The sequence below is a fragment of the Psammomys obesus genome, unplaced genomic scaffold, assembly GCF_907164565.1.
Source record: "Psammomys obesus unplaced genomic scaffold, mPsaObe1.curated_primary_1811, whole genome shotgun sequence".
In the NCBI taxonomy this organism is placed as follows: Eukaryota; Metazoa; Chordata; class Mammalia; order Rodentia; family Muridae; genus Psammomys; species Psammomys obesus.
The window spans coordinates 1,916,374-1,929,902 of record NW_026586662.1 but is presented as its reverse complement, the minus strand read 5'-3'; the positions used below and the strand labels follow the sequence as shown (position 1 = coordinate 1,929,902).

Genomic DNA, 13,529 nt, shown 5'->3' with positions numbered 1-13,529 from the left:
TGCTGGTGTAGACTGTTATTAGCTTCTCATACTCCTCTTCATACAGTATTAGAGTGGCTATTTTAAAATACATTAAAGAAATGACATCACATGCAGCTTCTAAGATTTCATGTACTGGGCTGAAAAAAATCTCTAAGATTATCCAACTCACAATATAGATCATCTGTATGATTCCCAATTATGTGAGGACTCTTCTCCATTAGCAAGCAAACAAGCTCTTCAGAGGACTTCAGCTGGGCATCCTATAGTCCAGCCTGGTTCTTACACTGTCTTTCTACAGATACCATCAAATCTCACACGTTGGCAACCCAGTAAGACTGTTTCTTATTCTCACACCACAAACAAGTCCAGGTCTTCTGAACTGTAACCAACAATCTACAAGTTGTGGTCTATACAACTCCCTCTTTAGGTTCAATTAATTTGCTAAAGTATCTCATAGAATTTAGAGAAACATATTCATTGGCTGTCATAAAATGTATTTTAAGGGACACAGATATACAAATGAAGGTCCTCATTCAGAGCTGGGTTACACAGCTTTCCAGAATGTGGATGAGTTCTTTTTTATCTTCCCACAAGGCTTTACATATTCATTATCCAGAAACTCTGAACCCCCTGTCTTTTTTGGGTTTTATGGATCCTTCATTGGGTAGGTAAACCTAATGCAGGAACAACCATATAAAAACATTATTAGACCAAAAAAAAAAAAAAAAAAAAAGTGTGCTCTAGTGCTAAACGGTAACATACTGAGCAGGAAAGCCAGCACAGTCTGCCTTCCTTCATTTTTAGTACCTCTGTGCACATTACTTCCTAACAGGTTTGGGTAGGATCCTTTTTGAAATGACAATCTTCTGATCTACTGTCAATCAAAGTAGATGAAAGTGAGATTATTGTTGAAAAGTTGTACTTGCAATGGAAACATTTTTTAAAGTACATTTTTTTCCTGACTGAATTGGCATAAGAGTAATGGACAGAAATGGCATGTAATCCCTAAAATATTGTATATTATATATTCCTGTGGAATGCACATATATTATTATAAAATCCGTCAACAATTAAAAATCTCCCTGATATGGGTTAAAAAAAAAAAAAAAAGACTTCCTTTACAGCTAAACCCAAGTCAAAATGGCAGGGAAAAATTAATTTCCATGATCTACCTCTGGAAAGAGAAAGTCCAGATTTTGTGATCCGGCTTTGGGATAAAAAAAGAAAAACTAATTTCTGACTCCTAATATATCATAGCAAAACAAGACTGTCCTTCATCTTCATTACATTTGACCAGGATGGAAGGCCAAGTGCTGTGGTGTTTTGTTTGTTTGTTCGTTCGTTTTGTGTGTGTGTGTATGTATGTTTTGTAAGAACTTCAGGCCAGTTTCTCCCTCTTAGGACAAGGTGATGAAAACATGGCGGTCTCTGCTAAGTAATTACACAGATGAGATAGGAAGAATTTACACAGGAATTATCTAGAAGGGAACCCTTAAGAGAGAACATGGCCAGTGGTTGATGGTTGGAGGAAATTTGATTTGATTTGATTTGTTTTGTTTTGTTTTGTTTTGTTTTGCTTTACACATGGTCTTTCTAAATAGCCCTGACTGTCATGGAACTCACTATGTAGACCAAGCTAGTTTTGAACTCACAGAGATCCACTTTCCTCTGCCTCCTGAGTTCTGAGATTAAAAGCATGCACCACCACACATGAGTCATGGAAGAGACATTTTTATAGTAGAGGCAGACATTGCTTCTAGATATGTACATTTTAGCCAGAAAATAACAGATGCCATATTTTAAAAGGCTAGTTATAGAGGGAAAAATGCAGCCTTCTGAAAAAGATGAGAATTCTTGTTTGGTATTGTGGAATATAAGGACTTTGTAAAACAACTAGTGAGTTTCATGTATATGAAACTCAGGTGAGAGAACTGGTTTGGTTTAACATGTAGAAGTCATTAATAGATACTATTTAATCATCTGCTGTAACCTGTTTCATCAAAAATAGAGGATATGATTATATAATTGCCTATAAATTAATGTTGGTGCTGTTTTACATCTTTCATTTTTTAACAGTTCTGGGTTGTTTCCTCTTCTTGCCAATGCTGCTATGTCTGTGAAACCAACACTGCTCAGTTTGTATGAGATATATTATCTGCCTTTGGGGAAGACTCTGAAGCCTGGTCTCCAGGGATTGCTGACTGGAATTCTTCCTGGCTTAGAAGAAGGATCAGAGTATTATGAGAGGTAAATGTATTTGGTCCACGTGGGTACTGCAAATGATGAATTAGTCATTAAATGTGTTTTAACATCACACAATTAATTATTCTAGATGCATCAACATAACACATTAAGATTTCAGTAGCTCACGCCTTTAATCCCAGCACTCGGGGAGGCAGAGGCAGAGACAGGCAGATCCTTGTGAGTTTGAGGCCAGCCTGGTCTTACAGAGTCCAGGACAGCTAAGGCTACACAGAGAAATCCTGTCTCAAAGAGAAAAGAAAAAGAAAAACACAGCAGTAGCATGGGACTGGAGAAATAGCTCAGCAGTTAAGGGCTTTGGCAACTCTTAAAGAAAACCTACCTCGTAATCCTAGCACTCGAGTGGCAGCTCACAACTATGTATAACTCCAGTTTCATGGAGTCTGATGCTCTCTTCTGGCCTGCTTGGGTACCAGGCATTCATTTACTATGCTACATACATGCAGACAAAGCATTCACTATACACATTAAGAATTAAGAAAAAAAGTATTGGAGGTAGAGAGATGGCTCAGGAGTTAAGAGCACATGCTGCTCTTTCAGAGGACCTTGGTTCAAATCCCAGCACCAATTTGGAGGGTCACAGCCATCTGAAACTCCAATTCCAGGAGATATGGCATCCTTTTCTGGCTTCTACAGGCTCTAGATGGGCATGTGGTACCCAGATATACATGCAAACAAAACAGATTTCAGTAGCAATAAAAACATATTATAAAAAACTGTTATAAAGTATCTTTTAAGAGCTTAGGAACACTTTTTAATGTTTTCTAATTGTGTTCTGTTTCTTCATCTGTAAATGAAGCATAATACCTGTCTTTGTGTTTCTGTAATGATGAAGCCAGTGCAGTGCTTTGCACATGTAAGTCACTCAAAAATTATGACCCATAATTTAAAATAATGATGCAACAAATAGACTAACAGGTAATGAAGAGTGTGACGTGGGTCCCTGTGCCAACCATGTTTAAACTATTGATGGCAGAAAATAGCCTGGTGCCGTGATACTTGATACTTAAAGAAAAGGATCTGTTCTGTTTTGGAGCCTATTGTCTTTTTAAGAGCTAATAGCTACAGACAATGCCTGATGTCCTTATGTTGTTTCCAGAAATAGAATAAAAAGGGAAAAAAGAAGCTTGAGAGACAGTCTGCTCCTCCAGAGGTTCTGAGTTCAATTCTCAACAGCTATATGGTGGCTCACAATCATCTATACTGGCATCTGATGCCCTCTTCTGGCATGCAGGCGTACATGCAGATAGAACACTCAACATTAAATGAATACATAAAATCTTTTATAAAAGGGGGGGTGGGAGAAAGAAACAGATTGAGTTTTGGTAGCAAGAATGGGGAATGCTAAGTTTAACTTGTATAGACATAATGATTTAAATGTAAATAATTTAATAAAGTGCACTGACTAATTAATATGTTCCACCTATTTCCACAATACAATAAGAATCTAATCCTGAAAATACTGGATTATCCTTATAGGCTACATAGAAAAAAATGTAGTCAAAACCAAATAGCATAATTTGCTTTTTAAGAATTTTCTTTATTGCCTTTATTGTTATCGTTGTCTTTGTATACTTGATGTATATGTAGGTGAGAGGATACTTTTGTGCAGTTAATTCTCTCCTACCTTTATGTGGGTTCCAGGGATGGAAATCTGCTCTACAGGCTTCCATGACAAGTGTCTTTACCCCTGAGCCACTTCTTTGGCCCATATTATTTGCTTTTATTAATTTACCTATTTGTTTATAATTTCAGAAGTATATTATAAAGGTAGTTCATTCAGTTTAAAATAAGTTTTAAATTATTAAGGGAAGTACAGAATCAGTACCATTTAATTCTACTAGCTCTAATTAAAATTTAAAATAAAAATTAAATAATTCTTTCTGGCTGTAGTCTCCTATGAATTATGTTTGCTTAAGTATTCCATATACGTACTCTTCTAGAGTTTATAAATGTGTTATTTCAGTGTATACATAGAGGCCTTTAGGCCAAACATTAATATTACTATTAAATCACCAACTGGAGTCATATGGCTTTACTATACTATTCAATACTATACTATACTGTACTGTAATGTAATAGACTTGTATATATTGAATTTACTTTGACCAAAACAAGAATCAATCACTGATGTCCTTAGTTTGATTTTTGTCATACATTATTGTGAACTATATGTTGTGTTTGCAGATAGTGGCATTTGGAAATGTCTTAAGGTTTTGTATAAAGTCAGCATAGGTATGTGAAGACTGATTAAATACATTGTATATATGTTTCTTTATTGCTTATTGTAGCTTAACAACCCAGTAAGGTAGGCAAGTACAGCAGTGCTGTTCTCTCCATTGTATAGGTGGAAACTGACTTGATGAAATGATCAGATTTATCCAGCTAATACACAGCAGAAGCAGGACTTGTATCTCGTCCTATGACTATGGAGTATGTTCTTCCAAGCTAGCTCACTTGTTTCCAGAGTGAAGCTCATGACAGCTCTGGATGCTGTCATTTTATTTTGGAAGAGAATAATGGTTGATTTCTCTGACACTGAATGTTTCCTTTCTTTCACCCTTCTGTTGTGTGTCCCAGAACAAACACACTGCTGGAAAAGGTTGCCGCTGCTGTAGAGCAGTCGGCATTCTATAGTGCCCTATGGGGCAGCCTGCTCACCAGTCCCGCCGTGCGCTTACCCGGAATCACATATGTTCTGGCCCATCTGAACAGGAAGCTTTCCATGGAAGATCAGCTGTATATAATTGGCAGTGACATTGAGCTCATGGTAGGTTGTCATGTTACAAGTGTTTCTCTACAGCCAGGCATTCCAGATTATTCTGAGAATCATGCCATGGGCAAGATTTTGTTTTCATGGAGCTTTCCACTTTTCATTAAAACTAACAGCCAAAATACTGAATAATTATTGACATTTTAAAAGATTAATTTTGTTCATGAAAAAGACATTATTATTTAGTCCTGTTCCCGTTCATTCAAGCAAATCCATGATTTTAATTATTCCTGTCTTGCTTACTAATAGACTGCTGTTATCATAGCTACATTTATTATTATAACTCAAAGTGGACCTTCTCTTCAGTCTTGCTTTTCTCTATAAAGAAAGATATCATTTACACAAAATAATATGGCTGAATCCTGAAAAGAAGAATAGCACACTGACTATGTTCTTTATGTATCTGAATTTCAAGATTGGTAGCAGAAGGAAGTTTTTATAAGAGGCTGTAGCCTTAAAACAGGCAAGGAATTTCTTTTTAAAGGTTCTTAAATGTTTTTTTTTATCAGTCTTGTTTTTATATAAATATAAAGCTGATATTTAACATAGAGCTTTTGTTAAATAAGTATTACTTGCACTCACTAAAACTGGGCCATCTCACATGTATGAATTTTTACATATAAATAAAGTCTCCTAACCACTATTATAAGGAAGAATAAGAAAATCATATCACCCACAAAATCACCAGACCCCTGCGGCTACTCCTTTACTGTTTCAGATCCTTGAAAATGTTGGTCTGTTTCTGATTTTAGTTCACCCCATCCAGATTGTTAATGTAAGTTGAATCATACTGCTCATGGCCTGTGGGTGTGGTTTATTCACAATATATAACACAATTAAGTTTAGTCTATGCTTCTATGTGTGTCATTAGTTTCTTGCTTTATGTTGCTCCATATTCTTTTGTTGACAGGACCACAGTGATTATTCTTTCATCAGTCAGTGGACACTTGACTTGCACCCTACTTAGTGCAAGTGTGAGAAAAGCTACTCTACACTACTTGCAAAGCATGCTGTGTAGATATGATGGGGCACAGGGTAAAATCTCACTGTTACCGACATTAACATTTGTATATTGTGGTACTCTGTAAGTAGAACAGTTATATTTTCTGTTTTCCAGCATGCTAAAGGCTTTCTTATTTCAGGTAGAAGCAGTAAGTACATCAGTGCAGGACTCAAGTGTTCTTGTACAGAGAAGCACACTGGACCTCATTCTCTTCTGTTTTCCATTCCATATGAGTCAGGTAAAACTAAATGCTAATGCTATCAACACACAGTCTTTGAAAGTCATAGATCTGTGATGTGTAGTCGTTTTAAAGGTACTGTATTAGAATATTTTCTTTATAAATACATAGAAAACAAATTCCTTTTTAATGGAGTAGAATTTGTGAGTACTTCAAAGAAAAATACTATTTGATAAGAATATAGTAATTGAAGCAGATAACTTTATACATTTCAAAAAATTTCTAAACTTTTAAAAAGCAGGAGGTACTCATTGCTAACTATAAATAAACAGAGTCTTTGAGACCCAAGCCTTCAACTCAGGTCTGATAGTACCTTATCTTGCTTGGGTGATTCCAGCATACATGCCAGAACTTTAGGAGACTTAGCCATTGTTTGAGAGCCAAATATTTAGTGCCTGGGCCACTTGCTACATACTTCACCACAGATACAAGCAACTGACTTGGCAAATCACAAGTGAAGTGTTACATTACTGGGACTTAATCTCCTTAATTTAAAAGAAATTATGTACATTTTTTTAAAATACTAAACTTTAAACTTTGATTTTAAAAAATGAGACTTAAACACTACAACATGTCCATTCAGAATGGTGAGACTAAATACCTAACACAAATAGTAAGATGCAAAGACTTTTTGCTTTGAAAATTAAATTTATGCTGGGCAGTACTGGCACACCCCTTTAATTCCAGCACTTAAGAGGCAGAGACAGGTGGGTCTCTGTGAGTTCTAGGACATCCTGGTCAACAAAGAGTTCCAAAATAGCCAGGGCTACATAAGGTCCTATCTCAAACAATTAAGATGTCTTTTTAAAATGGAATCAGCAGGAAGGACTTTGGTATTTTCATATGGGTGCTATTTGAGAGCTCAGTAACTTCTGATTATAACTGGTTAAGGTTTTTGCTTTTTTTTTTTTTTAAACTATCTTACTCAGTTTTTTTTTTATTACTTCATTTACTTTGAATAAATAACAATTGAAGACTTTTATAGTTCATTGAGTATGTCGTCACTGGTTGAGACATAAACTAATTCTAGTTTCTGTTTTGAGACCCCCCTCAAGGCCTTTTTTCTGCCCTTTGGACTTTCACATTTTCCTTATTGGGAAAATTCAGTGTAGACTAAGCTGGCTAAAGCTATAATTTAGGAGTGGCCAAATGGACCATAAAATGAGGGATTTTTTGTTTGTTTCTTTGTTTGTTTGGTTTTTGTTTTTTAACTTTGTTAAAGTCTTATAAAAGAGGACAAAGAGTAAGTCAAAGAATGTATTCAGGAACCTAAACCTGCACTGCTTGGTACTTCGGAAAAGCATTCATGAGTGACTTTTGATCTTGACCTTTTTCCTGTTGAAACATTCCATGTTAATAATCCCTCTAATGAAAGGCTCCTCCACAGCATCTAGGAATTAAATCTTAAGCTTATATTAATAAGAACTTAATTTGTAGTCTCACTAGATCAGTAATTAAAATTAAACCGTCCCTGTACTTTCCTACTGTCCGTTCTTTCTATTCCTGCTACCCAGAATTCTCCCAGACCTCCTAGCTATGTTTCAGGAAGCAGTAGTGTGTTAAGTAGTCTCTCAGTGTTCACCTCTCTCTGCTCCTATTATAGTATTTGTCCCCATTACTGTGCCATATTTTTAGGCTCTCTCCCAGGCTGGTATACTCATCTTTGTTCTCCATTTGACCTTTTTCATTTCTTGCATGTAATATATTCTTAGCAAGTACTGATTTTAATTATAACTTAACAGAGCCTTCATTACCTACCTCAAAAATAGGATTGCTGTTATGCTGTAGATGGACTGGTAGACCTCTTTAACTTAACTTCAGATAAAGCTGACCTGAATATCTACTGCTAAGTGTTAGTTGAGATTATAGAGATCTTTTACATATTACAAAATGTGTGGTGATGTTAGTGATATTTAAGAGTGGCTTCTTAGCCATACATTTGGTGGTGGCGGCACATGCCTGTAGTTCCAGCATTGAGGAAGCTAAGCCAGAAGGATGGTGAATTCAGTAGTGAGACCTTGTGGCCAAAAGGGAAGAGAAAAAAAAAGTTGTTTCTTAGCTGGGGAGTAGCTCAGTGGTAGATGCATCAGCCCCCAGGTTCAATCTGTAGCATCAAAAAAACGTGAATTTTTATTTTAGTAATTGACAAAATCCGTGAGCTTTTTTTTCCATAATGTTTTCAAATATATGTAAAGAGAGGAGAGGAAAACATTTTAGAATGTATTACTAACTCATGTATTATTTCACATACTTATTTTTGCAGTGAGAATACTTTCTTAACTCTTAATATAACATATTAACTATGGTTACCATGGTGAAGTAGATTTCTGAAACATTCCTCCTGAAATTGAAGTTTTATATCCTTTACCATTTCTTCCATTCTTTCGTACTTGAGTTTTCTCCTCAGATAAGATGGGGAGACATTGGTGCTTCCAAGATTTGGAGGCAGCACCTCTAATCTGCATGTCTGCTAGTGAGGACATAGCATAGGAGTTTCAAACTTTTGGTTGCAGGATGCTAATTGCATGCTTTAAAAATACTGAGAATCTAAACATTTTCCTGAGTAAGTTAGTGCTATTCCTATTTATCATATAATTTTTAAAATTCCTACTGATTTATCTCAAAATAATTGAGTTATCTTACCTTTGTAAAAGTATGTTACAGCTCAAAAAAGAAGTTAATGAGAAGCAGAGTTTCATACTTTTTTATCAGTCTTTTTACTAATTGGCCTAAAATTACAAAAATGAAAACTCATACCTGCTACTTTTTGGTTGCTATATATGAAAAAAAAAAAAAACCCTCACCCTGTTGCATTGCTATGTGGTTGGAAAAATCAAGGAATCATTAATATTTTCTGTTAGTAGTACAACTCTTCTTTGATACTATACCAAAGTTAGATCTACAGCCTAACAGTTAATTGCAATGTATAAACATAAATCAACTTTTAGTTTGCTATTTTGTCATAGTTTGCTAGTCTAGCTGATACTTTTACTCATCCGTGAATTTGCAACAAGTTTGGTTATTTAGAAAATGCTGGTGTACTCAGTGGAGCAGATTTTCCATATATAGATCTACCTTACCATATAATTAAACAATCAGACTTGTTGCTAATACCACTTATATATGTAACTTTTTCTCATCTATTACCCGACATTAAACACCCTGGGTGGGGGGGTATTTTAGCCTACTCTTTCACCGAGATTTGAATCATCGTAATAGGAAAGGGACAGCAGCACAAGGCGCCCAATCCATGGCAGTGGAAGCTTGCTGCAGCAACTGCATTTCAAGTCCAGCTCCCGCTCACACACCTCCACCAGCTGAACTCTACTTTCTGAAGCCCCTCAATGTAGAACAAGAATCTGGAGGGGTGAGCCTGATCTAAGCCACATCCTTTTAAAAACAGCCTTTACATTTATTTATTTATTGTTTTGTGTCTGTCTGTGTATACATAGCACTTACATGGAGGTCAAGGACAATTTGTAGGATTCAGTTCCTTTTTTTTTTCTATGGTTATGTAGATTCTGAAAAATGAGCTCAGATTTCAGGGTTGGTGGCAAGCACCTTTACCTATTGAGCCATCTCACGAGCCCCAAATCGTAACACTTTTAAGGACTGAACCCTCCAGATTTAGTCCTAGTTGCTCATTGTTCTTTAGGGCCCAGTCTGAGCAGTCCTCCCTGCACTGTTCCCAACCCCAGGATCTAATCCAGATTGCATATCCTATGTATCAACCCAGTCTGGTCAGCTGCCTGATATCAACCCACTCATGCCACATCAGCCTCTAGTCCTTACCCTAGGTGCTCATCCTATGGCAGATCCAGTCTGCCTTAACCCACTACTCACATCTGAACATGGGTCAAGCCTGGTGAGTCACTTGAACCCAGTCTGCCTGCAGCATCTTCAACCCTCAGGCTGTTCATAAGTGACCCCTCACAACTGGTCAAAATGCAAAGAACAACTGATCATGGGTTCCTGGCCCTAACTGATACAGATATAACACAACACTACACCGAAGGCTCACAGGACATCATGAAAGAAGGGTAGAAAGACTGTGAGAGCTTGGAGATCAGAAAATCTGCTTCAAGATTGTATCTTGTAAATATGACAGGGAAGCTCTAGCCATGAAATGTCAACATGCCTGCCCTAAATAAGACCTGAACAGTAACAACTCCAGCTGACAAACCTACGTGGATGGTGGTAATCTCACAAGGCCCTGCCACTAAATGAAGAGCTAGAGGCAATTAATGACTGCTGAGAGAGAGAGAATCAATTTTTCCCAGGAAGAGGCCCCAGTTGGTTTCCCAGTATTGAGTGGTCAGCCCTAAAAACATAACATACTTGTAACACTAGGTAGACTCAAAAGGTTGTATTTATATGTTTATTCTTTTATAACAGCTAAAGATAAAGAAGCTGTGAGTTGGAGAAGGGGGGACATAAGGTTTAACATGGGAGGACTTGGAGGAAAGGGGAAATGATGTAAATAAAGTTCATATATATGAAGCTTTAAAAAATTAGGTGCTGAAAAGAGTTTTGCTCAATTTCTGGAAGCAGTGTAACTTCAAGATACAAAGTCTTTCACAATGTAATTTTTTTGGAGTTGCCAATATTGTTATTTATAGCAATATTGTTTCTGTTTGACAGTATTACTTTGAGGGATGACTCCTAAATTTCAAAATCTAAAAGATCATATTTTATATTAGCTATAACCCAATATATATTAAGAAAAAACATACTTTGGCAAAATGATACTGTTAAAAAAAAACTATTCTATTCTAAACACTGAGACAACCATCCTACATATGTAGCAAAAGAACAGTACATGTGCTTATAATTTTAGTATACAATTTTACAAAATAGTAAAAGTCATGAACTGAAACGTGTACCTTGAGTGACAAGGTCAAGTTTCAATAACATTCTTTTTAAAAGAACTGTGAAACAGACTAGTCTTCCTTCCTTTTTTTCCCCTTTTCTTTTATGTACTGGAATCCAGGGTCTCCTGCAAGCTCATCTATCACAGAGCTATACCATCAGCTTATTTTCCTTTTTTGGTGGTGTTTTTACTTTCCTCCAAGAATCTGGCAGCAAAAATGATAAGATTTAAGTACAATGGGTACCTCTACTCAGCTGGTTTTCATATGGATATTCCAGTTGTTTAACTTGCTTCTTACATGTTGGGGAAATGCCAGCACAGCAAAAGAAAAAGTAAATATACTTAGATATTGTTATGGCATTTTCTTTATTTGTTATATAGCTGGTTTTCACCCGGTGGCCTCCTGGAGTGGTACCTAGGGATTATACTTGACACATTTTCTAGCTTACTGACAGTATCTATAAAGAAGAGGCATAATTTGTTACCTGTGGACAACTTGTCCTGTAACACCTCAGATATTGCTAATTCTGGGGATGATTCCCTTTCCATATCAGGAAGACTGCATAGAGAAACGTCACTGTCGTTAAGAAAGGTCAGCTCTGCATTCCAGATGAGGTACTACCCAAACATTTTATTTTCACTGTACTTTGGTGCCTTAAGAAGCCTGGATCATTTTTGTTGTTGTGTTTCATTTTTTATTAGTTCTTAGAGGATTTCATAAAACATATTTTGATCATATTCATGCCCTCAGAATCTTCCCAGATCTACACCCCTTCCTAACCCACCCAACTTTGTGTCTTTTTTTTTTTAACCCATTCAGTCCAGTTTGTACTGCACATATACTCCTGAATGTATGGCCTTGCACTGAAGCAGGATTGACCTACTAAGCCACATCCTTAAAGAAAACCGGCTTTTCTCCCCCAGGAACTCAGTTGCTATCAGCTCCAGCATGGAGAGGGGAGGTGGGCACAGAGTCACAGCCTTAGTTCTAGAGCTACTGGCAATTGATGGCCATCAGGTCCTTTCTCATAGAATAGTTTTAATTGGTCAGTTTCCAAGATCTGACTTTAAGATTCCAGGATTCTATATTTAATTGATTATTTAGTGATGCTCTCTTAAATTTTGTTGTGTGTGTGTGTGTGTGTGTGACAACTTTTTAAAAATTTTAAATTTTAAAATTTTTTAAATTTAATTACACTTTATTTACTTTGTATCCCCCCTGTAGTTCCCTCCCTCCTCCCTTCCCAATCCTTCCCTTCATCCTCCTTCTCCATGCATGCCCCTCCCCAAGTCCACTGGTAGGAGAGGTCTTCTTTTCCTTCCTTCTGATCCTAGTCTGTTAGTGGCTGCATTGTCTTCCTCTGTGGCCTGGTAAGGCTGCTCCCCCTCAGGGAGAGGTGATCAAAGAGCAGGCCAATCAGTTCATGTCAGAGACAGTCCCTGTTCCCATTACTATGGAACCCACTTGGGCACTAAACTGTCATGGGCTACATCTGAGCAGGGGTTCTGGGTTATCACCATGCATGCTACCTGGTTGGAGTATCAGTCTCAGGGAAGACCACTGTGCTCAGATTTTTTGGTTCTGTTGCTCTCCTTGTGGGGCTTCTGTTCTCTCCAGATCTTACTATTTCCCACTTCTTTCAAAAGATTCCCTGCAATCTACCCAACAGTTGGCCTAAGTCTCAGCATCTGCTTAGATAGTCTGCAAGGCAGAGCATTTCAGAGGCCCTCTGTGGCAGGCTCCTAACTTGTTTCCTGTTTTCTCCTTCTTCTGATATTCATCCTCTTTGCTTTTCAGGATGGGGATTGAGCATTTTAGCCGGAGTCTTCCCTCTTGATTAGTTTCTTTAGGTGTACAGGTTTTAGTAGGTTTATCCTATATTATATGTCTATATGAGTGAGTATATACCGTGTATGTCTTTCTGCTTCTGGGATAGCTCACTCAGGATGATCTTTTCCAGATCCCATCATTTACCTGCAAATTTCATGATTTCCTTGTTTTGTTTTGTTTTTTTATTGATGAGTAGTATTCCATTGTGTAGATGTACCATACTTTCTGTATCCATTTCTCAGTTGAGGGGCATCTTGGTTGTTTCCAGCTTTTGGCTATTACAAATAAAGTTGCTACAAACATGGTTAAGCAAATATCCTTATTGTATACTTGAGCCTCTTTTGGATATATGGCTAGAATTGTATAGCTGGATCTTGAGAAAGCACTATTCCTAATTGTCTGAGAAAGTGCCAGATTGATTTCCAGAGTGGTTGTACAATTTTACATTCCCACCAGCAGTGGAGGAGGGTTCCCCTTTCTCCACAACCTCTGCAGCATGTGCTGTCACTTGAGTTTTTGATCTTAGCCATTTGATGGGTATAAAGTGAAATCTCAGGGTCATTTTGATTT

General features: G+C 37.0%; 1 protein-coding gene across 4 annotated transcripts in view; it reads left to right on the top strand.

Annotated features, from left to right (window-relative positions):
* Dop1a (DOP1 leucine zipper like protein A) overlaps positions 1–13,529 on the top strand; it is a 106,383-nt gene that overhangs the window by 33,233 nt on the left and 59,621 nt on the right. For 3 of the 4 annotated variants that reach the window (XM_055602488.1, XM_055602486.1, XM_055602487.1), the window contains 3 exons: positions 2,059–2,229; positions 4,825–5,018; positions 6,164–6,258. In XM_055602488.1, coding sequence (XP_055458463.1) covers positions 2,059–2,229; positions 4,825–5,018; positions 6,164–6,258 — 460 coding nt within the window. Of the gene's footprint in view, positions 1–2,058; positions 2,230–4,824; positions 5,019–6,159; positions 6,259–13,529 lie in introns of all 4 variants that reach the window. The other variant, XM_055602489.1, reaches the window with a different exon arrangement.